Source organism: Heloderma suspectum, chromosome 16, assembly GCF_057233095.1.
Source record: "Heloderma suspectum isolate Gila_16-S chromosome 16, 16-S_ref, whole genome shotgun sequence".
NCBI lineage: Eukaryota > Metazoa > Chordata > Lepidosauria > Squamata > Helodermatidae > Heloderma > Heloderma suspectum.
Window position 1 is genome coordinate 2,015,650 of NC_139473.1, and position 27,976 is coordinate 2,043,625.

The window sequence follows — 27,976 nt, forward strand, 5'->3', positions numbered from 1 at the left end:
AGTTAAGGCAGAAAGAGAGAGAGCGAGAGAGCAGCGGGGATAGGGGAAAGAAAGGACCCTCCCCTCCAAGGCTGGCAGAGGAATCTATTCTAATTTGCTGGATGCCAGCACACCTCTCAGAATTTGAGCCACATGCAGAAGGCAGAAGCTGATCTTCCCACCCTTGCCCCCACCGACATGCCCACGCCGGCTGGCCACAGAGCACAGTGCCTCTGCAATGGATAACCTGCGAGTAGCTTCTCTGGAGGAGACAGCTGACACTCTGCCATCCAGAGGCTGACTTTTGAGAGTGCAAAAGAGTATGCATCGCCTGCTCTCAGAAGAACCCACCCTCCACCAGCCTCATTTCTGCATGAGTCGCTGTCCTGAGGCCATCCCAGAGCAGTGAGTCTCAAATAGATGCAATGGGAAGCCACAGGTCATTCTACTGTGCCTTGGCACTGGGGGAGAGTGAATGACCTAGCCACACTTGATGCAGAGAGGCAGCCAAGGCTGAATGGAAGGAGGCTAGCCCAGAGGAGCGAATCACACAGAGATGCAGTGGGCAACCTCTTCTCTGGACAGGCACTTGGGCTCATAGGAGCCTTTCATTATACAATTAATGCAATCTCTCTCAGCACATGCGTTGTTCTCTTGTGAGCCCTGCACATGGTTTGAAGAATTACCTCAGTCATGGCAAGGGTACCAATTTAAGTTGGTTACAAGGGTTGCTTAATCAAAAGGATCCTGGGAACTGTAGTTCTCTGAAGCATCCATGTGCTCTATATACAAATCAGTTCCCAGGATTTTGGGGGAGAAAAAAAGACCATGGCATTAAATTGGACCTCAAATCTGTTTACATTTTTATTTGTGCTTCTTTGTTTTGTGAACCGCTTGGAGCACAATGAATTGCGGAAAATGCGGCATACAAATATATCGACCGTGCCGAATTGGCCGGACACAGGCTTCAGGGTTGGCAATCTAAAAGGAATATGCCATTGCTACTGCACTGGTGTGGGCTGCTGGTGGAAACATGTGGGCGTTGCAAGGGGTGAGAATACCCTTTTCCAAATCACTCCCCGGGAGGCAGAGAACTGCTTTTGACACCTGTGTCCTCATCCTGCCAAGGCCCTGCATCCCAAGTGGTGTTTCTGGCAGCCAGCCTGCCCCATGCAGTCCTTTTACTGTTAAAAGGAGGCCACCCCACCAATTTGTACATAAACAGGGCAGACACGTGAACAGCACTTCCCCATCTGGTTCGGCCTGGAGAAAGCCCACCTAAAGGAGGATGAGCACTCCCCCGGAGCCAAACCAGCTGCGATGGGGCCGCTGCTCGTGTCTAAAAAGGGCGCATGGACTGAGGTGCTGAACCCTCCAACCCGCCTGCGGCTTTCCTCCCTGCAGTTGGTGGCTCCAGTCACATTTCCACTTTCCTGGCTCTGAGACTGGAAGGTTGCTGGGAACAGAGAAAGTGGCTGGAGCAGCAGACTTTGGGATGGTAAGCCACCACAGCAGCAAAATGTCAGCTTCCTTCCCACGTTCCTCTTTTTATCGTTATGGTAAGGCCTTCCCCTCCCCCCTGCACCTTATATATGTGAAAAGAATTATGTACTTGCCACAGTCACAGCTAGCTTGGACTTGCCACCCACCCCGCCTCCGCTCCCCTACAAAGACGAAAACTATTAGAGTACTCCCCTCCTTACCTTTGTGTGTCAGAAATACACCACCATGCCCAAGCCCAGCCTCCATAGATGTACTGTTTTTCGTCTGAGCCACAGCACCCACCTGCAGGAAAAGCAGAGAATGTGGCGTGGCCATCACTGTCATTTCATTTTTTTAAATGAAATTTGTAGCCCATCCCTTCAGTGGGAAACAGTTCTGGGGTAGCATTCAAGGGCAATTAGAATCTTTAAAACAACAATACTGCAAAAATAACCATAAGCACAAGTATCTGCGACTGTCATGCTTTCTTCCCATGTTTACCTGGCCCTCCATTTCCTTCCCCTACTGTTGTTATCCGCCTTGTGCCCTATTTTCTAGAGTGCAAGAGGCAGAGAGCTCTCCTCTTATGCTTCATAAAGCACCATAAAAACCAATGAGCATGCACCCAAAAGGAAAACACCAGGATAACAGCAGCAGCTACAGCAGCAAGAAACAATCCTGTTCAAGGTTAAAATCCTGGGAAAATATGAAGGGGTTTACCTGGCACTGGAAGAAACTGGGACCTCACATGGCCCCACTCTTAAGGCAACTTAGGGCACAATCCTGTGCATGTTTAGACAGAAAAAGTCCTACAACTCCCAGCATTCCCCAGCCAGCATGGCCCATGCTGGCTGGGAACCATGGGAGCTCCAGTCCAACCCACCTGGAAGGCTCCAAGTTAGAAGAAGCTGTTTTAGAATGTACTGCAGGGAAAGCATTAAGATCCAAATGCCCAGCTGCAAGCAAGTCTGCAATGCTAAGCCCCTCTCCTGAAAGCCACATTTCCTAAAAAAAAAACACACAGAACTAAACTGAACCAGCTCCAGAAGATCAATCACAGATTACCAGGTATCATGTACAGTCTGTCCCTGTTTCTCAGCCAACACGCTACTGCACCAACTCAACACCTTGGCACTGGAAATCGTCCCCCTTCCTACAAAGCTTTCCTCAACTGCCAGCACTTTGCGCTGATTGTTCAGCAGCCATCTGTGCAGGTTTCCCAAAAGAACCTCCCTGTAAATCTCCACAGAGATTAGAACATGGGAACAAGGGGTGTCCAAAGGGGCAAGGAAGGATTTCTCCAAACTACATGGAAGGTGGACACGGAAGGACCTGGGGTAGCAGAGCTGTGCAACACTCTCAGGTTTAAAAATAAAAATTCTGTGCGAAGGTAACTCAAGCTCTGTAATCAAATACATTCTAGGCCAGTTACTATCTCTGCCTACCTGCCCCCCGCTCCAACCACCCTTAATTTTTTTCATGGTTCTCTTGGCAGCCATAAGAAGACTAGAAATTTGATTTAAAAAAAAAGCAGCAGCAGAGAATTCTGCAACTAGTACAAGTTATGTCCATGAACAACGCAATTGCAGAAGTATGCCATAAACGCGCAAACTCAGCCACTAACTTCACTATTAGTGGGGGCAACTGGTCTTTGAACATGGCATTTTATACCAGCTGGAAAAATTTCTACAGTTCTCCAGCCATGTCGGTGGGGTACATGGATAACCCACAGTCTCAAATCCCCCATGTACCTTCAGCACGAAAGCACATTTAGACATCACATCACCGCCTGGGAAGAGCTCAGATTGGCTTGTTCACCAGTTGCTGAACTCTATTCAGTTCCCTCTCCCTTTTATGGACAGGAAGCGGGAGAGTCATTGGCTTGGGTTTTTCCCGCCGGAGTCGTGCAGCCAAGGTAAGACTGCACTCCCCACTCAGCTAAGAGGGAGCCGAGGGAGCCCTTGTGACCAATTTGGTGCAGCGCCATTCAGAAGCTCTCTGGCAGGAAGGAAGCTGGGCCAGTTCCCATTTCGCAGCATGGGATCCATGCCTCTAACTTTCCCCATCGGCAACGCCTGGCGATTGTGTTTGCAGCACTGCTTCTTCTCAAAATGAGATTACCAGAGCAGAGTGCTATGGAGCAAAACAAAAACAAGCATCCATCTCTCTTGCTAACTGTTGAATCCCTCCCCAGCGCAGCAGGGGAGAAGAGACGCTCTTATCAGAAGACACATGCCATACTTTCCCTTTCCACTCTGTTTCTGTCAAACCTTCATTTCCTGTAGCTTCTGATGAGCTGATTATTTCTTGACTCAAATCCACGCAATGATTCAGACCACTTACTGAGCTGTTGGGTTTAGGCGCATGTTTATTACTTTGTTGTGACCTATTTACTGTAGGTATCCTTCAGCTGAACACTTCAATAAATATTAAAACACACACAAACAGCAGAGCTTTTTAGAGAAGTGCTCCCTTGACAAGAAGCACAGCAGAAATAGAGGTATATTCAATTACCCTCAAAAGGGCTAGCCTGATAGTACCTGTGGGAGAATGGCAGGCACATGGGTGCTTTAGAAGGAGCAATACAACCCCCTGAACACACCGTGTGGCAAAAGAAAGAGCGTGAAAGAGCCAAGTGCTACCCTGCAAGTCTGCCGTTTGCTTTCAGGAACCAAGGGGCCAAGAAAAGAGATGTGGCACTCTCTGCACACCTCACAGTGGGGCCAGAAACTCCACCAAGCCTCCAAGACCAGTGATGATGTGCTCCTTCAACACCCCGTGACTGCTTTTTAACTTCGCAGCCCCCCAGGACTGCTAATTCAACTAAAAAGCTGCAGTGTTTTTTCCCAGCCCTGCAAGCCCCACGGTCCAATGTAGCTCTGCAGGCCAGAATTTCACCCCAACAGCAGTAACAGAGAATTCATCTACAAGGCCGAAGTGACCAAATTTAGGGTGACCAGTTATACTTTCACATCAAATAGAGGTACACCTCAAGCCATAAAACCCTAAAAGGGGCGGGGGGGAGATAGGAGTGAGGGGAAATAAGCGATGCTGCTGCTTTTAGAGGAGAGCAGAAAACAGCACAAAACAAGGCCAGCTGACCCCACCCCACTGCTGTTTTTCTGCACGATGCCTCAGGGAGGTCCCCGCTGGCTGTGTAATCAGATTTGCTTGGTGGGAGGAAAAGCACTCACATCAAGCAGGCTGAATGCAGGAGTAAGATACTGAGGGATGGCAAGGCAGCATCTTGGCCTGGGGCCTTGGCTCAGGTGCACAGCCCTGTTGACATGGCAAGGAGAAGTTATTATATTTTATTTATTTGATCTGTACCTTGCCTTTCTACCAAAAATGGCACTCAAGGGGGCAACAGGGCTATTGAGGATGGCAGGAAAAACATCTCTTGGACCGAGCTCACCCAAGCAGCAGATAAATCTGTTTTTGACTGTGTCATTTTGGAGTCCATTTGCACACAGAATGTTAGATGTCAGGGGGAAGAATGCTGGCTTAGATAGAAGTGTTGGCTTTCTACATGCAGGGACTTCTCCCTGCCCGCCCCACTCCCCCCAAGGGTAAATACTCAATCCCTACCTGCAGCCTAAAGCAGTGTAGTCTAGGACAGTTTTACCTCTGGTGCCACCCTTTGTGTAAACTAGGCCCGCCCAAAACCCAAGGCGGTCTCATTTTTATTTATTTATTATTAAATTTATTAATCGCCCACCTGGCTGGTCACCCGGCCACTCTGGGCGATGTACAACATACAATAAAACAGTTTAAAACAATAAAATTCTACAATAAAAACATTTTCTAAAATACCCTAACCCACCCCAAATGCCTGCCTGAACAACAGCGTTTTTAATGCACGACGGAAGCTCATTAAAGAGGGGGCATGACAGAGTTCCCTAGGGAGGGAGTTCCACAGAGTGGGGGCCACCACAGAAAAGGCCCTCTCCCTCGTCCCCACCAGTCTAGCTGTCCTGGCTGATGGGACAGAGAGAAGGCCATCCGAGGCTGATCTTGTTAAGCAGCCTGTCTGGTGCTGCTGGAGGTGCTCCTTAAGATATGCTGGGCCGGAACTATATAGGGTTTTAAAGGTCAAAACCAACACCTTGAATGTGGCCCGGAAAACAACTGGTAACCAGTGCAACTCCTTCAGCACTGGAGTGATGTGATCTCGCCGGCGGCTGCCTTTAATCAGGCGAGCCGCCGCGTTCTGTACCAGCTGCAGTTTCCGAGCCGTCTTCAAGGGTAACCCCACGTAGAGCGCATTACAGTAGTCTAAACGAGAGGAGACCAGGGCATGTACTACCGATGCTACGCAAAGGGAAAAAGCCCCCAAAGCCCTCCTTCCCATCCTGCTCTTCCACCTCAGCACCAACCATAGGCCTGTTGGCTACTAGGGATTTACATTATGTTTTCCAGTTAATGAAATTGTACACATGAAGTATGGATTTTCTGAAGCAGCTGCTTATAGCAAAGCAGGACTGAAAACGGATTCCTGTAAACTATCTGTGTTGGCAAACATCCAAGTTTCAGCTTTGTATTTTAAGGTTCATATGTGTTGTCCTATCCCTTTGTAACCAGCATGTTTCATGTCTGGTCTGTTTATCTTCTAATATAATCACTGGAGTTCACATTACATCAGTTTCAATACTGTGTTGGTCTGTTTACCCCTGTTGTTGTTACTAATTATATCATTACTTCTCTCATTTTTTGTGCAGTTGTATGCTTTTTAGCATTGACTCATTTGGCCACCGAATGAGACACAAAACCTTTCAGCCACTTCAGATCCAGGACGACCCACCCTTACTTACAACATGGGAGACCACGTTTAATTTTAATGGCAGTGGTGTGATTCATTTTACGTCAAGGCGTGATCTGCTAGGATCCATAAGAGGAGCCCTTCTGGGCTCTGATTAAAGGTCCTTCTAGTCCGGCCATCTATTTCCCACAGTGGCCCATCCAATGTCTCCAGGAAGCCCACAGGCCTTGCCTGCTGTTGCTCCCCAGCCACTGGATTACAGTGGTAGCCTTGCTCTGACCCTGGAGGTCACATATAACCATCATGGCTAATATCCGATGATGGACTCCTCCAACTCTGTGAATCTTTCGAATTCCCTTTGACAGCCACCTGAGTCAGTGGCCATCATCACTCTGTCCTGTGCAAGAATTACTTCCTTTTGCCTGCCTATCACAGCCGAAGGGCCAAATTCCAGTGTGGAGAAGCTCTCAAGGGGCGCATTCCAGGGGTGATGGGGCAAAAAAGAGCAGGGGCAAAATACCCCCCCAATACCAGCATATTGTAGCTTAAAGCTCTCATTGCCAGTAGCCAAGCCTTAGGAGAGATAGTTCAGCCTTTTAGATTGGGGGGGAAAAACCTGCACAAAAGCTGGGAAAACACGGAATGAGCAGAGGTCTGGGGGAAGTGGGCATTGCTATCTGGGGAACTCTGGGGGGCCAGAATGCAGGCCAAATTTGGCCCACAGGCCTGAGGTTCAACGCCCCTGGTCTATAAGAAATTGTGCAACTGTATTGATGGAAAATTGAACCTTGGGCTTAGGGGAAGGTTTGCTATTTCAACAAAAGCTTAACTTTTCCCTTCTAGCAGTTACCCTGTCCACAACAGCCAAGGCCTGCTAAAAGACCGGAAACAGAGAAATCATAAGTATTTGCCTTCTGGGTGTGCGCCATGCCCGTACCACCTTGTTTTCGTACGTCCTTGGGCTGGTCTGAAAAAGGGCTGTGGAAAAGAAAACCATGAACAACAAAATAAGTGACTGATAACTTTACAGTATTGAGACCCAGAGGGGAGGAAGAAAAATGTGAAGAACTTATTTTTAAAAAGAAAGGGAGACAGCTCATTTGCTCTTAGGACCCAGAATTAAATTGTCCTACCTGGGCTGCTCAGTCCCTACAACGGATCTAATCTTGTTTTGTTTTTTAAAGGGGATCACGCACAAACATATGGTTGGCAACTGTGGGAACAGAATGCTGGACTAGAAAGGCCTTCGGTCTGATCCAGCATGGCTCTTCTGATGTTTTTATATAGCCATCAGGACTAGTAGCCATGGATGGCCTTATCCTCTGTGAATTAGTCTAATCCCCCTTTAAACCCATCTAAGTTCGTGCCCATTACTACATCTTGCAGAAGTGAATTCTGTAGTTTAACTCTGTGCTGTGTGAAGTATTTCCTTTTGTCTGTTCTGAGTCTCCCACCACTCATTGGATAACCCCGGAAATGTCTCTTTATCTAATTTCTCCACACCATGCATAATTTTGCACACCTCTCTCATGCCCCCCAATCTTTTTTTTTTCTAAGCTAAAAAAGCCCGATACCTGGTAACCTTTCCTCACAGGTGACCTGCTTCGGCCCATTGATAATTTTAGTGGCCCCTTTCTGCACCTTTTCCAACTCGATAATACCTTTTTTGAGGTGTGGTGACCAGAACTGAACACAATGTGTGGTCGCACCATAGATCTGTATAAAGGCATTGTGATAATGGCAGATTTATTTTTTATTCCTTTCCTGGATTAAGACCAGGGAGACACGGGTTCAAACCCCGCTCAGCCAAGTGACCTTGGGCCAGTTTCCCACTCTCTCACCCTAACCTACCTCACAGGGTTGTTGTGCGGATAACACTGGGGATGGATGGACACATGTACACTTCCCATAGCTCCTTGGTGTGAGTGTGGGATAGAAATGTAATGAATATAATAAACAAAACATCTCATTGATCATGTTTTGACCATCAAGAGGAAGCGGGGAGGGAAGACAGCACAATTAGGGTTTTCTGCTTTAAGCACAAAATTGTCTTGGGACACTCTGACCCCAAAACATTACCACATGGGAAACCTACAGGCTCTCTGAAAAAAACCCAGAAAGGCAACCTTACCACCCAATGGAACTTGCTAAACTTAAAACTTTTCTCAAATTGGATAACAGAAAAGAAATCTATAATAGAATTAAAATAGAAAAGATATATATATATAATAGAATTAAACATTCTTAATCAACTCACAGTATGGGGAAAAACCCAAAAGCCTGAAACAAGTGGGGTGGGGTGAGAATGCCACGGTCAGCTGATCCTGCTAAGTGAATACATGGAGTGATCCAGCAAGACAATTTACGTTCTTACCTTCTGGGTTAGAAACACCCATATGTGCAGCTTTACAATTAAACCCTGAGGGAACACAGCAGGAGCTCAAAATTACATTTTGCCTCCCCGAAGAACTCTCTGATACAACTGTGAAGAGCTACAAGGACAAGACAGAAGGACACACACGGAGAACAGCGGCCCCTCCCTGCTTGCTACAGCTTGCAAAGGATGCTTCAGATTCCAGAAATGATAGCAACAGTTGGAGAAGAACACTGCCTCTGAAGAAGGGTGGTGACACAATTCTCCTCCATCATCACAGATTAACGGGAATCCCTGCAACAGGCTGCGGCATTCTAAGCACACAGAACTGATGCAGGTCGAGTGCATGAGAGGATGCCTTCGCAACCTGGAGGGCACAATTCCCAACATCCCCAGCTGGCATGGCTATTAGGCATGCTGGCCTGGAATGATGGGAGTTGCAGTCCAACACATCTGGAGGGCACCAGGTTGGGGAAAGCTGACGTAAGTGATCGCATTTGAAGTTATTGCGTCTAGTCAGAGAGTGCCAAACAGAAATTCTTAATTTCACAATTGCTGCCTTGGGCAGAACCCATTTCTGCTGTGCACAAGGCACATGGGCTACACAGCCGGATGTTTCCGATTGTACTTGCAGGTAGCATAAAGGCTCAATTTAGTTGCAAACCAGCCCATTTTAATTGTTAGCAACCAATAAGCATGCATACTTTCTCAGGAAATATATTAATTAGAGAGCCAGATGCTTGCTTTAAATCAGCGATTTCAAGTCGGCCCTTCTCTTTGGAGATTTAAAACAGTCCACCCTAGGTAACGAGACTGTGAAGATGCAGCACTGGGATAAGAGTTATGATATTACCAGGGACATAACGGTAATCCCAAGGGAAGGGATTGCATTTTGTTTTTCTACACTATGCTAGCGCAAAACTACGCATGCTCTTGCATTGCAAACGTGCGATGTGAGTTTTCCTGAAAACTCTGAATTGGAAACCATTCTGGAAAATTTTCCAGTACAAATTTGCAATGGAAAATTTTGAGTTTGCATTTTCAGTTAATGTCCAACAAATGTTGAAAGGCACCAGGTTGGGGAAGGCTGCCCTAGAGAGTGATCTAATTTAGCATGTTTATTTTACTTGTATTTAGTAAACAATAAAGGTAAAAACACCTGCCCCATGTTAATTTTTTGTCCCAATATGCTGCAGGTATTTGACCTCAAATATTTGAGGGGGGGGATTTACGCACACTTAATGTGATTTAAATGTTATAATACATAGAATTTTTATTAGAATATTTGTAAAAAATTAAAGACAATAGGATGTACTTCCCCTTAAGATGCTTAACTTTAAGGAAAAAACACTGGTATTGAAAACTGTTTGATGCACTAATAAATCTTAGCAAAGAACTGGCTGCAGGTGCTGACAACCACTCATCTGCAACTCTGGAATGGCCAAGCCTGCCCATCATATTTTGCAATTGACATCTGTTCACTGTTACTAGTGAACTTATACAATGGAAATTTTTCTGCAGGAAAATAAAGCACAAGAAAAACTTCCAGAAAAGTATCTGTTTCGGAAAATTTCCCATGCAGTCTTTTCTGCACAACCACACTGGCACTGGCCCACTATGTCCGAGGACTTTCTTGCTTGCCCATTCAAGTTCCTAGAAGGATCTAGGAGACTTAAGAAGAGAAGGGGAAAAATAACAAAAGAAAATGGATCTTCTGGATCTTCAGTCTTCCCCAACCTGGGATCCACCAAATGCGTTTGACTACAGCTCCCATCTTCCCCAGCCAGCACAGCCAATGACTGCGGAGCTTTCTGTACCAGCATTCTGCTGAGGGACCTCTCCAGGGAGACACCCGTTAATTTCTAGAAGACTACGTTCTGGGGCTGAACAGCGGGAAGCCACAGACTCCAATGCACAAGCAATGGGCCCTCACCCAAGGCACAGGGGGTTATGCTGTGGTTACTCAGCACTGCGGAAAATGCACTCTGTCTATGTCCAAGCCCTCTTATGACTTCATGCCCCCTCCCTCCTTGGGGTAGCCCTGGCACTGAATGCAGGTTCCAAGGAAGAGCTGGGGCTCAAATTAATTAGTCCTGGGCTCACAAGACTTGGGCCTCCCAACACCCTGGAACACACCCCACATTCATTTAGTGCTGGAGGTGCCCCAACTCTGCAGGGATAGAAAGGCTCCATGTTCCAAAGGATGCTCAGAAAGCAGATTAGAAGAACAAACCAGACAGATCCTGCCCTTCCCTGTCCTTTCCTCACTTTATTTGGGGCAGGCCTGCTGCACGACCTCCCAAGTGGAGCACAGCCTGCCAGCCACATGTGGGGGTCTGCCCCAAACTCCAAAATCAATTGGCTGACAGGCCATAACACATGGTTCAGCGCATTCCGTCTGGTGTGACTCAAGTGACTCCAAGAAGACAAATCTGCACAAGAATAGGGGAAGCAGCAAGGGGACTGTAGCATGCAGACAACCCCCCAGAATGAAGGAATCCACCCTGAAAGGCAGCCAGTAAATAATTTTAGATAGATACAGGGTGCAATCCTATGCATGTTTAGACAGAAAAAAACCTCCTACAACTCCTAGCATGCCCCAGTCAACCATGCTGGCTGGCTGGAGAATGCTGGGAGTAGGAGGACTTTTGTTTCTGTCTAAACATGCATAGGATTGTGCCCATAAAAATGTATTAGCGTGTCTGTACATGCTAACACAAGATGAAACTTGGGCTTTCTCAGTCCCATGCTATAGAACACATGCCAACTCACCTTGCTGCATGTTAAAAGCGGCCATGTAATTCTAGGAGGGAAATATGTGCCAATATTTGTTGGGAGTGGCCAGGGGCAATCACATACAGCATGCCTCCTAGTTTGGTCTCTTAGACAAAAACAGTTCGCATTACTACAACTACACACAAGTGAATGTAGGAAGCTGCCCGACACCAGCTCAGCCTTGTGGTGCATTCATCCCAGTATTGCCTACTCTGCCTGGCACTGGCTCTCCTGGGCGTCTCAGACACAGAAGGGTCTTCCCATCACTGGCTACCTGCTCCTTTTGTAATTGGAGATGCCAGGAATTGAACCTAGGACTTCAGGCATGCAAAGCTCTGGTCCCTCCACCCCATCTACTTATAGATCACTACCAAGAAAAGAACTTTAAGAGGGGGGTAGTGATCAACATCAGATTAAACTGGGATTTAATCCAAATCAGATGTCTTACAGGAAGTAGCTGTCAGTGCAGATGGGTGCAGCCTTTGTGTGACCAAGCGTGACAGCCGGGAAGCTCCTGGGCATGAATTCATCCGGCAGCTTTAGACAAGCCACTCAGTAACACTCCCTACCTTGCAGGGCTGTTGTAAGAATGGACTCCAGCAGGCTAGGGATGATGGGATCTGGAGTTCAACACACATGGAGGGCACCAGGTTTCTTGAAGGCTGAACTAGGCCACTGAAGCATGTACTATGAATGAAGAAAAATGGATGACGTGGGGTGGGGATTCACCAGTTATCCAGGTGGGGAGGGGAAATAGCTCAATTACCATTGAGCCCCCACTTGGCATACAGAAGGTCCCTGGCATCTCCGGTTAAAACGATCCCATGTCCCCTCACTGCCCGATGCCCTGGAGAGCCACTGTGCACCAGACAATAGTAGGGTCAATGGTGTGACTCTTACAATCATAGAGCTGGGAGGGCCCTCAAAGACCATCTAGCCCAACCCCCTGCCGATGCAGGAAATTCACTCCTCAGGATAGGAGTGTCATGTGTTCAGAACAGGACTACCCTGTACAGCAACAGTGCTTGGAAAGAATGTTCTACCGTGCAGGAACCCATAGCCAGACAATCTATCCATGATCAAGACACATTCAGCATGATCAACGCTCTCCCACCAATCCCAGCCCAGTCCTGGGGGCCTCATCAAAAGAAGCAACACTGCACTCTTCTGGGAGAGTCTGTCTGCTATTATGTATTTCATTTCCACCATTGCTCAAGGCTCCTTCCGCACCAAACAGAAAGCAAGGCAGGAGGGTGTGGTGTTTGCAGAGCGCTACTATTTTCCCAGCATCATCTTCTGTTCACTGCAGTAGCTTTGGCAACAGCCTGGGAGAGCAATAAACGGAGAAGGGAAAGTAGACTCCAAGGGGAAATCACACATGTACATGCTCTGCCTGCTTTAAAAAGTTGAGTTAGCCTTCTCCAGTTGGGGCCATAGTAGCCCATGCTTACATATATACTTTTGTCTCCATGAAAGGAGCCGAGGCTACAAATCATGTTCTTTGCCTTGGAAGCCCTTCCTCTTAAGCTCAGGTATGTGGCTGTGATTCTTCTTCTAATTAAATTTCTATACCACCCAATAACGGAAGCTCTCTGGGCGGTTCACAAAAATTCCTTAGGGGCAAAGGGAATAGGACTCTGAATATGTTCAGCAGCACACTCTCCCTTTTGTTTAATATTATACCAAACCTTGGCACTGAAAAATCACAGGTGGGTTTCTGCCCAGCTGTGCACCTGGCAAGCAATGTCCCAGGCAGGAAACATTTTACAACACACACACATACTTTATATAACCCCAAAGCAAAAATACTATTTCCCCTGACTCTTATATACCTCAGAAAAAGGCAACAAGTACGCAGCATCATTTTCTTAAGAGATTCTGGGCTGCTTCACATATATAATGTCCTACATGTTTCTGTGTGTATGGAGTCAAGCGTGATGAGCAAACCCCTTGTTCTACTTTCTATAGGCGTGCTAGGAAGCCACAATTGGGCATGGCTTCCCAGTGGATGTGTCTGTATGCACACAGGCACACACAAGTGTATCAGAAAGGGCACACTTTTGCTGGCCACAGACAACACCATGCAAACCGTTTCCGCAACTGAACACAACCTTTGTGTAGACAATTACCATGGCCAATGTGGGTCAAGAGTTAAGCTAGGCCTCCATGTGCCAACCATGCAACAGCTCTAGTGTCAGTTCCCAGAGGAACACTATGCTACAACGCCACCCACACCGTCTATGATTTGGGGTGCAGAAGAAAGCAAGACATACACATCTGGAAAAACAGAGTCGAACAACTGGAGTACAAACAAAAGCCCTTCTTCTCCACCAAAGGAAGACCAAAATGATGCCAACTGGATAGGAAAGGAAGGGTGGTGAATATTATTTAATTATTGTTATTATGGTTGTTATTTTCAAGCCCCTAAGAGAAGCTATACAGCCTTTGTTCCCCTGCAGGTAAGGGGAGGGGGCCTTACCTTAACACAAACCTGCTAATGGTAAACTCCTGGACTATGCTGTTGTTTGCATTATTATCACCACCATCTCAAGCCTCTAAGAAGGCAGGGGCAGACAACTGCTGGCCCTCCAGATGCTTTGGTCTAGAACTCTCATGATCTCTCACCACTGGCTACCTTAGCAAGGACTGATGGGAACTGTGGGCCAGAAAAAAAATCTGGAGGACTACAAATTGCTAGGTGCTCTGTAAGATTTTTAAAAAGAGGAATACATACAGGAGAGTGTATGTATTCTAAATACATACTCTAAATTCTTTAGGGGTTGATAATACTCTGACTTGGATTCCTGCATTGAGCAGGGGGTTGGACTCGATGGCCTTGTAGGCCCCTTCCAACCCTACTATTCTATGATTCCATGATACTATGATAATATTAATAGTACACAACAGCCTTCTCCAACCTGGTGCCCTCCAGATGTGTTGGATTACAACTCCCATTGGCCATGCTGGCCAAGGATGCTGGGAGTTGTAGTCCAACACATCTGCAGTGCATCTGGTTGAGAGAGGCTGTTATGTACATATTTTATGTCTTTCTGTGTGTGCGCGTGCGTGCACATGCCTTGATAGCTTCTTAGCAGATAAGGCACTATATAAATGTTAATAAAATATTATTAATAGTGTTTTTATGCCCTTTTACAGAAGCTAGGCACTACACAATATAGACAGGTATCATGTATGTGCGTGTGATATAATACACACAGATAGATATAAATATACATGCAGAGAGGAACTATTTTATTAATACTACTTTTAAGCCCATAGGGAGGAACTAGGCACTACACTATATCTGTATAGTAAGAGGAACTCATACACACGTTTGGAATTTTGCTATAAAGAGGAACTAGGCTCCATACTACACACACACGTATAGATAGTAAGAGGCTCACACATATATGGCATTTTAGTGTTTCAAGCTCATAGAGAAGATCTAGGCACTATGTGTGTGTGTCTGTGTGTGTGTGTGTATACACACACACTAACATACACAAACACACACACTATATATACACATACACTAAACAGCTATATAAACACATATATGAGAAACACATACGCTATAGTAAGAAAAACTTTCACACCCATTTGGAATTTTATTATAAAGAGAAACTAGGCACTATTATATATATATATATATATATACACACACACACACACACATATGTATACACATACACACACAGAGTAAGAGGCTCATACATGTATGGAATTTTAGTATTGTCAAGCTCATAAAGAGAACCTAAGCACTATGTGTGTGCATAAATATATACACGCTATAAGAAAGTTAGCCTAATAACAGAGAATTTAAAATTATTTTTAGAGCTAAACGTTCAGAGCTACACACTATATTATATATACATTCACGCTATACACTGAGTACACATTTAAACACACATATGAGAAACGCCGACACGTCCGCGTGCATCCGCAGTTAGAGGGAGACACACACACACGGAACTGTCGTACTTCCAGCGTCCCCGCGCTCATACAGCGATTTAGGCAGCAGTGTGCAACGCAGACAGGCACAGCGTGCGTATTTATACGAACTGCGTTAATGATTACTTGTACTATTACTATTATTTTGTAAGGGGAAGCACTCATGCTATATATATTATTGATATAAATACACACACACACGGAAGGGAGGAAACAGATACACCCCGAGGCTCCCCCAAGCCGAGAAGAAGAACACGGGGGGCGGGGGGGGCGCTGAGGCAGATGCGACGCAAATCCTGGCAGGCGGCGGGGTCTCCCCGGGGTCTCCCCGGGGTCTCCGTCCGTCCCCCCCTCCCCTCCCCTCCCCTCCCCTCACCTGACACGACGAGCGCCTCGTTGGGCCCCACCGTGTGGCAGTTGCCCATGGCGTCGACGACCCGGCCTGCGCCCCGCCTCGCGCGCAGCCCCCCTCCCCTCGCGCCCCGGATCCTCTGCCCCGGCCGCGCCCAGGCCCCGCCCGCGGGAAGCGCGTCACCGCCGCGCGGGCCGAGGGAAAGGGCGGGAAGCGCCGCGCGGGGCGCCGCTCGCCTCCGGCCGCCATCTTGGGCGCGCGGCGCGAGGCCCCTCAGGCCGCGCTGGGGGCCCGGCGATGCGGCGCCAGCGGCAGCACAGGCGGTGCGAGGACGTCGAAGGCGGGAGAAGGCGGGCGCGGGGCCCGGCGCGAGGAGGGAGCGTCGCGCGCAGAGGCATGAAGTGCGGGCGCGGTCCCGGGCAAGCGTCGGCGGAGAGGGGCCCCGCGGCGCCCGCCCGCCCGCCCGCGCTTCCGCCGTCGATGAACAGACGGAGCTGCGCTGCGGGTGAGCCGGGCTGCGAAGAGGATCCAGAAGAAAGGGAAACGCGCCGCCTCTTGTGAGTAGCTCGGCGTTTTGGTTAATTTACAGTGTATGTATATAAAATGATTTGAAGGCCGCCTTTACGCGTGGAAGGCCTCTTAGCGGTCACTACGGTAGCATTAATATTTATTTATTTATTAAATTTATTAATCGCCCACCTGACTGGTCACCCAGCCACTCTGGGCAATGTACAACCCACCATAAAACAATTTAAAACAATGAAATTCTACAATAAAAACATTTTCTAAAATACCCTAACCCACCCCAAATGCCTGCCTGAACAACCGCGTTTTTAATGCGCGACGGAAGCTCATTAAAGAGGGGGCATGGCGGAGTTCCCTAGGGAGGGAGTTCCACAGAGTGGGGGCCACCACAGAGAAGGCCCTCTCCCTCATCCCCACCAGTCTAGGTGTCCTGGATAGCTAATAGACTAATACTGTATCATAAAACATAGTAATAACAATGTAACAATAATATAGAAGAGCTGTCACGTTATCGATCAGCTACAAGGTGTATTACTGTTATTATCATTGTCATCTCGCAGTGTTGTGATATGACAGCTCTTCCATCGAGAGATGATGGTTATCATGACAGAAGATGCCCCTTCATGTCACAGGTTATCTGAAGACATCATAATGATATGACTGCAACTGATCTATCCTGTAATACGACAGCATCTCCTCTGCGATTCATGTTGACAGGCTGATAATATTTAATTCGGTTTAGCTACATTTATGTTATCGTTGTTATTATTACAATATGCTTATTGTAATAATATAATTGTTACAATATACATTTATGTTGTTGTAATTACGTTATTTATGTTATTGATTTAGCTACATTTATATACTAGCAACAGTAAAATCTAGAATTAAAAAAGGAACGTAGCCAACAATATAAAACCATCTAAAAATTGAATGAGAGCGAATAAAAATATAACGGCAACCACTTAAAACATCATTACATTAAAATATAGGTTTTTTTAAAGACTATAATGATGATGATGATGGTCATGCTTGTTATTATTTTCAGATTTATCTACAATCGCAGGATATAAAGCCACACCTAGACTAACAACAATCATATGGCTGTAGCTGAGTGATTTGCGACCATCCATGCCCACCATGGCAGCCATTCTGTGGTAGCCATTTTGAGAGAGCACACTCAAAATTCCAAATGTACCCATTGACCCCCCCAAAAAAACTTGGGGTCCCCTGCAATAAAGGCACAGCAGTGGGAGGAACATTATGGCCATGGCATATTCTTTCCCATGTGCCAGGGCCAAGCATGCTGCCAGAAAAGTCCACAGTGCCTTCCCCGATTCAGCTCCTCCCATAACTCAGTGGTTAGGACTGCAAAAACCTTTCCTGGGATATGAACAGATGAAGCAGAGACCTGAGCAAGGTTGGTCCATGTGCCAGTCGGTTTAATTATAATTTTTTGTTCCACAGTCGTATCCTATGGGAGTCTGTAGCCAGTGATCAACGTCATGTATGCAAAGCCCTTCTGCTAAGCCAGGGTGCAGAACTTCAGCCTGGGGGGCCAAGTCTGGCACTCCTGGGACCCCAAACCGGCCCCACATAGGGTACTAACCTATATGGCTGGGTTCGTATGGGAAGTGGGCATGGATCATGTCAAGGGCTAGGGCTGCTGGGAGACTACAAGGAACCCATCATAAGCTGCTATTCTTTCGGTGGCTAGGGTGTTACTTTTCTGGGGGGGTCTGGGTTTTAGCTTCTGTTGCCTCTCCCTTTTTCTGTCTAAAATTATAGTTGCTATCAGGACTCCCCAATGCATTGTGGAGGCTACATGTCCAGCTCCCACAACCCTTATGGCTCCCGTTTGCCATTGAGCGAATGGGCAAATCATGTTGCCACTCGCTCTTGTGGTTTCCTTCTTTCTTGCGCATCTGAGAAACACCCCTGCAAAATGCTTGTTGCCTTCAGCAGGTACAGCCATGTTGAGTGCAGTGCTATGGGCATAATTGTCTGCCAGGAGGCACTGTTCCTACAGCAGAACTTGGAATTGTCTGCTGGGAGCATCTTTGGGTTCCCTGTACAGCAGGAGTGCAGAAGCTCAGGCCCGGGGCAAAATCTGGCCCTCCTGGAGTCCCAAGCGCCCTTCCTCTGGCCTCATCCCCTTTCCCCAACCACTAATGGTTTGGTGGTTCTCCAGCATTTCTGCAGGTTTTCCTCCCCATTCCAAAAGGTTGACATTAATTAATTAATTACATTTATATCCCGCCTTTTTTCCTCCTCAAGGAACCCAAGGCGGCTTACACAATCCTCCAGTTTATCCTCACAACAACAACCCTGTGAGGTGGGTTGGGCTGAGTGTCTGTGACTGGCCCAAAGTCACCCAGTGAGCTTCCATGGCTGAGTGGGGACTAGAACCCGGATCTCCCAACTCCTAGTCCAACACTCTAGCCACTACACCACGCTGGCTCTTGACATGCCTCTCTCAAGGCTTAGTTACTGCCAGTAAGAGCTTTAAGCTAAAATATGGTGCTTTTTTGGGCATTTTGGACCCACCCCCCTTTGCCCTCAACCCCACCCACCGCTGGAATGTGGCTCCCGAGACCTTCTCTGAAATAGAATTCAGCCCTTGGGTTGAAAGAAGTTCCATACCCCTGCCATACAGGGACCCACAGAGCAACTTGTTCAGGTAGAGGTGCTGTGGTGGTCTCTTTTGCATACACACATGGTCGGGTGACATGGGAGGGACCATAACTCAGTAGTAGTGCACCTGCTTGAGAGAGGTGGACAATAGTCTGGCCTGGTATAAGGCAGCTGCCTTCCTATTGTAGGATAATCCAGCTATCATTGTGTATTGACTGGTGCTTTCCATGCATGGGGTGTTACTGCTGTTGTTTCTATAGTGCTATCCATGCTTCACAAAGAGTGAGAGGGCAACTCCCTGCCTTAAGGAGCTTAGAATCTAAAATTCAACACAGGGGAGATCAAAGAGGAAGGAAAGGAAAATGGAAATGGGGTAAACAAGGGGACGAGCAGACTCCTCTGTGGCAGCCACCGCACCTGTGGCGTAGGAAGGTGGGTGGGTGTCGAACTACTTCCCAATCTCAGGGAATGCTGACATAGAAGGTGCCACCCATTGACAGAGTGCATGCCTCAAGAACCAGGCTCCTCAGCAGTCAAGAGCCTCCTCGGAAGCAAAGGGCTCCTCAAACGTAGGGAGTGTTGGAGGCTGGTTAACATCTGGCCCTTTGTGGGGTCTGGAAAACCAACCTCCATAAGCTCCCAGATGAGATCTGTTAGCCACTGAACAACCAGCTCCTCGATTCTGTTTCTTACCCCTACTGCCCTCCTGTGCTACTGACCTCCAGATCCTAGCTACCACCTGGCTCCTGGAACCAGAGCTGGTACACTGTTTGACTTTGGCTTTGTGTAGTGACGTTGCTGTTGATCTGTGCCTGCTTTTGGACTGCCTGGTGTTTGACCTCAGCTTCTCCTCAAGGGTCTTTGTTTCTAGATTACCCCCATACTGGACTGATAGCATGGCTCTCTGGGCCTTGGCCTGTCTTCTGTCCTTTGATGTAGCTTCCTCTTTGCCTCCCAGTCAAGGGAAAAGTCAGGACCAGGCCTAGGATCTCAGATTGGGATGTGCAGGAGAGTGAAAAACCAGGTGCTAGGCAGGATCAGGGCAAGCCAAGCACATTCCCGGAGCATTAGCTGCTGGGTTTATTTGCCTGCAACGTGCCTACAAGTTATATACTGCAGCAGCTCACAACTTTTAATTTGCTACACAGATGAGCTCTCCAACTTAACACGTTGAAGGCTTGGCAAGAAACATCTTACACAAAAGGCTTGTTGTTGCATGTTTCCTCTTCCAGAGCTAATACATTGAGGTGGGGTTTACATCAGACACACCTGAAAGATTTATTCAAGAGGCCAAACTTTCCTTGTATCAGATGTCTACACTCGACAGCTCAAGGCAGGGACTTAACCAAATTGATGCATCAATAGAAGTATAGTTTCCATAGGAAGTGATAGTTCCACTCTTCTCTGCACTGCTCAAACCTTACCTCAAATACTGTGTCCAGTTCTGTACACCACCACACTTTAAGCAAGATTCAGATAAATGGGAATGAGTTCAGAGAAGGGCAGCAGAGGTGCTCAGGCTAGAAACTAAGTCCTACAAGGAAAGAATGAAGGAACTGGGTATGTTTAGCCTTCTATCTTCTCGAGGGGGGAGATGACTGCACTTTTCAAGTACCTAACGGGGTGTCACACAGAAGAGGGCCACAGCCTGTTCTCTATCATCCAAGACGGTAGGACATGAAACAATGGGCTTAAATTACAGGAAGCTTTCAGGCTTTCAGCTGAACATCAGGAAAAACCTCCTCACAGTCAGAGCTGCCCAGCAATGGAATCAGCTGCCCAGGGAGGTGGTGGTCTCTCCGTCCCTGGAGGTATTCAAGCAGAGACTGGACAGCCACCTGCCAGGGATGCTTGAAACTGGGTTCCTGCCCAGATGGCCCCTTCCAACTCCATGCTTCTGTGAAACAAGCCGTAAGAACATGGGCCTCAGAGCCCTCATTAGGAAAAGAGAAATATGGGTGTGCCATGTTGGTGTCTAGAAGTGCCAGGAGGTGCCTAGCCTACATTTTGACCAAGCCTGGCCATCTGTCTTTGCTCTTCAAAGGGAGGGGCTGCAGCTCAGCAGTGGAGCCTCTGTTGGGCATGCAGAAGATCCCAGGTTCAATCCCCCCACATCTCCAGTTAAAACAGGATCAGGAAACGGGTGCTGGGAAAGACCCTTCTCAGCCTGAGGCCACGGAAAGAGTACAGCACTGGGCTAATTGAACAAAACAGTCTGACCTGGTTAATATAGGGAGCTTCTTCCTATGTGCCTAGTCAACACAGCAGCACCTTCTGAAACATGCATTTCTGAACCTGTTTCCCAGCACAGTAGCTGGAAATAAGAGAATTTCTTCTAAGGATAATTTAGGAAAAGGGCAGGGCTGGAAGAAAGAGGCCAAAAACTCTCTACATTTTATTAGAAAACGTTTCACAGAAATCTCTGGCAGGTAAATCAGAGCAAGAAGGGAGGAAACTACTCGCAGAACCCAGAAGACCTCAGAACTTTCCGATGACAAGAGAAATCTTAATGCATCTAGTGGAAACCCCCAAGGATATCACCTCTAAACCAGCCATGCTCTGTGTTTCTCAGACATCATTCAAAAGTGCCCAAATCTGGTTCTTATGAATAAGAAGCATTTTGTCAGTACTGTGTGTTTTTCTCCTGAGGAACCCTGTAGTTTGATGCCAATATTTCACCCAAACTCTTCTTTCAATTCTATGGATATAATGATGTTCCCCTCTCAAATCGCCACACTGCTGTTCTGAGTTGATGCATCCCTGTTTCCAAATACAGAACAGCCTAAGCAGCTAGTCTGAGCATCTTCTCGCTGACTTCCCAAAGCTTCCTGGCAACAGCGTCATCACGGGCGTGGGGCCTGGGCTCCCGCAGCTGGCAGTTAGCAAAATAGCGCCCGCTGAACATCTCGATGCCTTCCTGGGTGGCGCAGTACACAGAGGTCTGAGCTCCACCTCTTGGGTCTCGGAAGAAGAGCCAGGCGATGGGGACTAAAAGAGGCTTGAGCCAAATGGGTGAGTTGCGAAAGAGTTCAGAATTAACAACTCCTAAAAGCAAAAGGAAGCAACAGGTGTTGTTAGAACCAAATGGCTAAACCTGGGACCTTCAGCACTGTGCTGTAGCCCCGTCCCAAATTAACTTCGGGGTACTAGATCTCCAGCAAAACCTTTGACCCAGGTCAACTGAACTTTGGCCAACAATGAAGATGAAAGCAGTTGTTCACTACCTGTTGTTTTTCAGCTACCACATTTCCTTTAAATTACCAGATACGTATGGTTGCCTATCCCAACTTTTTTTCAACCAGCCCTAGATTCTAATATTATACATCTCTTAGGACTGTGCCCTCAGTGATCAGATACTCCTGCACTTGGAGGCTTCTCATCATCCAATGCAGGGTGGGAGGAGCAGTGGAGGTGGTCTTCACCTTCCTGTCCTTCCACCCTACATTTTTCACAAGACGGGCTTCGGAGGGGAAGGGAAGGAGGCTGGAAGGGCCTCAGGGTAGCTCATATCTGGACCTCTCCAGTCTCCTCCCCTCCCTGCCCACTGAAACACCCCCTTTCCCCCCTTTCTGAGGTTGCTTCTCCAACCTTGAGGAGCAGGCAGCGCAGTTCCTTCCATGGTGGCTGGGGGCGATCTCCAGCTCCACCCTCCCTTGCCTAGGGGCCATAGGATGGCTCCCTCCAACATTTAATAACCCTGCATGAAATTTACTAGTAGAAGTTATCGAATCAGTGTGCTTCTTAGTTCCTGATTAGGAACATAAGAAACTGCCTTATTGTAGACTTTGACTGGCAGAAGCTTTCCAGGGTTTCAGGCAGAATTCTTTCCCAGCCCCACCTGGAGATGCCAAAGATTAAACCTGGGACCTTTGCATGCAAAGCAGGGGCTCTGCTGTTGAGCCACGGCCTGCCCCCAGTCCTGCTACATCAGACCAATGGTCCATCTATTCTAACATCCTGCTTTCCACAGTGGTCAAACAGATGACCCTGAAAGGCCCACAAGTCAATGGCCCTATCTTGCTGTTTCTCCCCAGAAATGGTACTTGGACTCCATGGCTTTGTCCAACCCTTACAGACAGACATATAGGCTAGTGGCCATCACATCACGTGGCAGCAAATTCCATAAATGAGTGATGCGCTAAGAAGAAGTAGAAGTACTGCTTTTTATCTCTCCTGAATCACCCTCCAGTCAGTGCCATTACATGATTCCAAGTTTTGGTATTATGTCAGAGGGAGAAAAATAAATCTCTCTGTCTCCACTTCCTCCACATTGTGTGTTCTATCTTGTCTTATTACAGTCCACCCCGGCCCTGAAAGGTGAGTGGAAAGGCAACAGAAATTAGTCCAAAACTTGAATTTGGAAGCAAGGTTAGATACCCACATGTAGAAATGAGAAATGAGAAAGAGAGAGACCAGATGCTGATAGCATGAGGAACATTGGAAGCTGCCTTATACTGAGTCATACCATGGGTCCATCAAGCCCAGAACTGTTGACATTGACTGGTAGTGGCTCTCCAGGGTTTCAGATAGAAGTTTTCCCAGCAGGGGCTCTACCACTGCGCTAGCTGGGGGTCTATGGGAACTGTAGTCCAACACATCTGCAGAGTGCCAGGTTGGGGAAAGTGGAGCCCCATACCCACCTGGATGAAGCACGTAACAGGTAACATTGGTCCCTTCCAGTCTGTTGGCCAATTCTCGGGTATACAGGATATTAGCCAGTTTGCTGTTGCAGTAGGACTGGAATGATGGCAAATGCCCCTCCACCGGTTTGTGGATGTTCTGGAAGTCAATCTTCCCTGATCGATGTGCGTTGGAAGCGACCACCACCACACGGCTAGGTGCACAGCGCTTCAGCTGATCCAAGAGAAGGTGAGTCAGAAGGAAATGACCCAAGTGATTCACCTGGAATGCCAAATTGAAACCGTCCTCACTTCTGCCTCCGTAGGCAACGCCTGCCAGGAAAAATAAGCCATATTAAACCATCACAATGGAACCCACAGAACTTTCTTGTCTCAAGGAACATCCCAAACCGTGACCCCCCCAAGGAATAAAGAGTCATACTTGGAATCCGTGGCCCCCCGCCTTTTTCAACCATCCCTGAGAGGGTTCCCTAAAGTCTTCTTCCGCATATGCTTATCTATCTGTGTTCTTCATTTGGCAGGAAAAACCACCTGCCAGTAACATCAGTCACCACCCCGGGACTGTGCTCACACCTGCATTGTTGATGAGAATGTCGAGGCGGGGCTCTGATCTCAGGAAAGCATCTGCAAAAGCTCGCACCGAATTCAAGCTAGCCAGGTCCACACTCATGAAGAGAACCTCATTGTTCCCACTTTCCTGAGGGTAGAAACAAAGGAAAAAATGGGAAATGCTTAATGTACGGGGCACTTTTTATCAGGCTGATATACCAACTACGCCCTTATCTGGACAGAGATAGCCTAGCTTCAGTTATCTATGCTCCAATAACTTCTCGTCTGGATTATTGCAATGCGTTATCTTTTAGCTCTGGTGTTTTAAATCTGTATTTTAAATCTCTGCATTGCTGCTAGGTTTTATTTTGGTTGTACTGCTACATTGTGGTTTTAAGCTTTCATATTTTATATTGTTTTATGCTGCACTCTGTGGTTTTAATTTTTATGAACCACCCAGAGAGCTTTGGCTATTGGATGGTATAGAAATAAATAAATACTCTACAATACTATTCTGGAACATGGGAGCCACAGCAGGAAAGGTGGCAGAGTTCCTATACTCTGAGCACCAGCTGATCAAAACAGACTAAAAAGCAAGTCCCAAGGAGACTGGCCATCCTTTCTAGTTACCCAAGTAGACAGGAGAGTTGCCCCTTGGCAGGAGGAGGCACTGCTTGGTGCCATTTTCAGGATTCAGCAATGGCATTCTAGGTCACTCACAGGTACTTTTGCTAAGACAGTAAGGACATAAGAAGAGCCCTGCTGGATAGACCAAGGAGCCATCTCGTCCAGCGTTCAGTTCACACAGCAACCAACCAGCTGCCTGTGGGAAACCCACAAGCAGGTTCAGGAGGGGTTCAGATTTGTGAGGCACTGGGAACATTGGGAACAAGCTGGGTCTGTACAAGAGGGACGGGCTCCACTTGAACCAAAATGGAATCGGACTGCTGGCACTTAACATATAAAAGGTAGCAAGGCAGCTTTTAAAGTAAGGGGAAGGCCGGCAGGGACTGGGAAGCATCTGGTTCGGGCTGAATCATCCCTAGGGAATGAAGGTGAAAATGTTCCAATTGCCCAGACGGGGAGGGACTAAGCTAGGAGCAGATGGTGAAACATCAGACAGTCAATGTCTCACTAAGACGCTAAACTGGCTTTCTCCAACCAGATGTTTTGGACTACAACTCCCAGGTTTCCTGGCCATTGGCTATGCTGGCTGGGGCTAACGGGAGTTGAACATCTGGAGAAGCACCAGGTTGGGGAAGGCTGATCCAGGCTGAAAGGGAGACAGGTTATCTGCAAATTCATGCACTATGGTGGCTGTCACCGATTCCTTCTGCAAGTATGGGACAACATTCTCAAGTCACTTGTTCTATGTTATCCTACCTCTGTGCTGCCACTGAGGATGAGAAACCCACATACAAGGTGGAGCACACACTTCTCTTGTGGCGAAGATTAGAGGACCAACTGTTGAGAAAGAATGAAGTAGCCCAGCCTTCCCTAAGCTGGTTCTAATCTGGAGGGTTCCAGATGCATTGGACTGAAATTAGGCTAACACATCTGGAGGTCACCAGGCTGGGAAAAGCCATATTACGTAGTACCATTGCGAGGAAGACAGACAGACTGTGGCCACTCACCCTCCTGATGTCATAGACAGCCGTTTCTCCTGCCACTTTGTTGCGGCAAGCCAGGATGACACGGGCTCCTCTCCGGGCCAGTTCTAGTGCTGTTGCCTTCCCAATCCCTGTGTTTCCGCCTGGGAAAAGGCCAGCGATAGGGTTGACTTAGAGCAGCCCAGCCTCCGAAGTGTGCGCAAGAGCTGTCCCTTCGCTTCCAAAAGTGTTTGCCTGCCTGTAGGGCACAATTATCTGTGTGCCTCACAGCATTCATTCATTTAGAACAGGGGTGCACAACCTGTGGCCCCACATTGCTGCCAAATTCCCTGTGGTCTGCACTCTCCACTCCCCCAGAAATCCTCATACAGATTGATCTGTGTGTGTGCACATGCATGTATATATATATATATGTGTGTGTGTGTATGCGTGTGCATGTGTGAACACACGCATGCACCCCAAATCCTGAGCCAGCATTGCATGTGACCCTTGGGGCCAAAAAGGTTATGCACCCCTTATGTAGAACACTTTCCACAAAAAATCTGAGGGTGGTTTGCAATAACTAATAAAAACACAATGAAAGCAGCAAAAGGCTGTGCTACAATTCATGTTAGGCTCCTACGGAGAAGAGCTGTAACTGAGTGATAAAACAGTTGCTCTGCATGCAGAAATTCCAGGAATCGCTTGGATGTCCCTATGTTACAACAAGTGGAAGATACTTAGGGCACGATCCCATTGTGATGATCGCAAGCCCCTGAACCCAGAGGCTTATGCTCATCCTATGGAGGGTGGGAGGAGCAGCGGAGCCGATCTTTGCCATCCCACATTTTTGCTAGACAGGCTGTTCTGCCCATCTAGCGAAAGCATTTCCAGGGAATGGGGGGGGGAGGCTGGAGAGTCCCCAGGAGAGCTCATGTCCTGGTCCCTCCAGCCTCCTCCTCTGCCCTCCCACCAAAATGCCCCCCCACCCCCGGCCTGTTCCTGACCTTGGAGTGCAGCCAGCACGGTTCTTTCCACGCTGGCTGCAAAGTTGGGGAGGGGGGACGGATTCCCCCCTCCGGGGGTGGGGCGCTGTCTCCAGCCTCAGATCTGGGAATCCGAACTCAAACGCTCCCTCTGATTGCTTTTACAAAGTGGCGGCATCCTTTCCGTACACATACGGTCAAGGCGTTTCATTGTTTTAGTTATGCTTCGGGGCAGACGAGCGGGCCCCCCTTGCTCAGCATCCGTAGCCGACTCTCTCTCACCTGTTCCCTCGATCTCCGGCGGGGCGCGCCACGGCTTGGATAGCCAAAGCAGCAGCCCCACGCGCCACGGGGAGCTCGCGGCTGGCGTGGGGGCCCGGCTTGGCCCAGACCAGTGGCACAGCCAGTTGCTGTCCGACCCTGGACTTCGCGGCCTCGCGGCGGTCGCGCGCAGCGCTTCCGCTGTGAAGCAGGACTCGCACTTCTCCCCGCCCGCCGCCGCCCCACGCCGCCCCACGCCCGCGGCAGTCCCGCCGGAGCAAGAAAAATGCGCCCGCCGCCAGCCCGATCGCGAGCCCCAGCGCTCTGAGCACGCGCAGCTCGGCCGTTCGGACTCGCTCGCCCGCGGCACCGCCGTGACTCCCGGCGCCCGGCGCGCTTGCCCCGCCCGCCTGCTCGCCCGCTGCTCAGTGGCCTTTGCGCCCGCTCGCGCAGCGCCAGCCCCCCTCCCCACCCGGCTGCCCCCCTCCTCCGGGCCCCCCCACGCCGGCGCTCTCCAGATGTGCGGGCCGTCCGCTCCCCGCATCTGGGCGCTGTAGTCCGGAAGAGCTGGAGGCAGGAGCGCGGGCAAGGCAGCTCCAGTGGCTCAGCGCGACAAATGCGCTGCCCTGCGGCGCGGGGGGTCGAGCCCCCGATGGTGGGACTCGCGCTCCCAGCGTCCCTGACCATCGGCCATCCCGGCAGGGGCTTCTGGGAGCTGACGTCCCGGACATCTGGCGAGCTGCTTTCCGCCCATCCCATCGTGGGACGACGCACGCGGCGCAAGTCGCGGGCCGCGGTGGTGAAAGGGGCGCCGGCGGCGGCGGCACCTTCCGCATGGGCCCTTGCGCCGGGCCGGGCCGGGCCGGGGCGCAGAGAGGCGCGCCAAGCCGCGCCTCCAGGCGGGCCTCTGCCCCGCTCACCCGTGAGGAGCACCGTCTTGCCCCGGAGGCTGGTCTCGTTCCTGCACCTGGCGCCTCTGAGGACGTTGTAGTAGAGCAGGACGTAGAGGCCCAGCAGCAGCGCCGCGCCCGCCAGCGCCTCCGCCGCCATGGCGCGCCCAGCGGCTGCCGAGCCCGCGCCGCGCGCGCGCCCGGGCTCGCCGCCGCCGCCGCCGCCCTGG

The 27,976-nt window shown here is 48.8% G+C and overlaps 3 protein-coding genes across 10 annotated transcripts in view; 1 reads left to right on the forward strand and 2 right to left on the reverse strand.

The window, feature by feature from the left end:
- Nucleotides 1-15,813, reverse strand: part of FLOT2 (flotillin 2) — a 33,614-nt gene extending 17,801 nt beyond the window's left edge. For 3 of the 6 annotated variants that reach the window (XM_084822754.1, XM_084822752.1, XM_084822750.1), the window contains exons 1-2: nt 15,697-15,813; nt 1,683-1,764 (exon numbers count right to left, since the gene is read on the reverse strand). In XM_084822754.1, coding sequence (XP_084678880.1) covers nt 1,683-1,764; nt 15,697-15,745 — 131 coding nt within the window. In that variant the 5' untranslated portion in view covers nt 15,746-15,813. Of the gene's footprint in view, nt 1-1,682; nt 1,765-11,938; nt 12,057-15,696 lie in introns of all 6 variants that reach the window. The other 3 variants (XM_084822753.1, XM_084822751.1, XM_084822749.1) reach the window with 2 other exon arrangements.
- On the forward strand, nt 15,344-17,662 carry LOC146334810 (uncharacterized). 2 transcript variants are annotated; one of them, XM_084822755.1, is made up of 2 exons: nt 15,344-16,229; nt 16,758-17,208. In XM_084822755.1, exon 1 carries the CDS (start codon nt 15,603-15,605, stop codon nt 16,179-16,181), a length of 579 nt encoding a protein of 192 aa, XP_084678881.1. In that variant the 5' UTR covers nt 15,344-15,602; the 3' UTR covers nt 16,182-16,229; nt 16,758-17,208. The 2 variants fall into 2 exon arrangements, with proteins under 2 accessions (XP_084678881.1, XP_084678882.1); XM_084822756.1 differs by lacking the exon at nt 16,758-17,208 and adding an exon at nt 17,246-17,662 and having other exon boundaries at nt 15,520-16,229.
- Nucleotides 17,663-21,213: 3,551 nt separating this feature from the next.
- On the reverse strand, nt 21,214-27,948 carry DHRS13 (dehydrogenase/reductase 13). 2 transcript variants are annotated; one of them, XM_084822748.1, is made up of 5 exons: nt 27,777-27,948; nt 25,655-25,773; nt 24,045-24,168; nt 23,472-23,783; nt 21,214-21,876 (listed from the first exon to the last, which is right to left on the reverse strand). In XM_084822748.1, the coding sequence occupies exons 1-5, from the start codon at nt 27,904-27,906 to the stop codon at nt 21,614-21,616; spliced, it is 948 nt and encodes a 315-aa protein (XP_084678874.1). In that variant the 5' UTR covers nt 27,907-27,948; the 3' UTR covers nt 21,214-21,613. The 2 variants fall into 2 exon arrangements, with proteins under 2 accessions (XP_084678874.1, XP_084678872.1); XM_084822746.1 differs by lacking the exon at nt 27,777-27,948 and adding an exon at nt 26,878-27,485.
- Between the last annotated feature and the right edge of the window lie 28 nt (nt 27,949-27,976).

Bases quoted from the DNA above. Each gene is read 5' to 3' on its own strand.
- LOC146334810 (XM_084822755.1), top strand. From the start codon at position 15,603: ATGCGACGCAAATCCTGGCAGGCGGCGGGGTCTCCCCGGGGTCTCCCC.
- DHRS13 (XM_084822746.1), bottom strand. From the start codon at position 27,400: ATGCGGGGAGCGGACGGCCCGCACATCTGGAGAGCGCCGGCGTGGGGG. The intron at 25,774-26,877 runs GTGAGAGAGAGT...GCCTTTTCCCAG, and splicing joins GCCGGAGATCGAGGGAACAG to GCGGAAACACAGGGATTGGG. The intron at 23,784-24,044 runs GTGTGAGCACAG...TTTTCCTGGCAG, and splicing joins CATTCTCATCAACAATGCAG to GCGTTGCCTACGGAGGCAGA.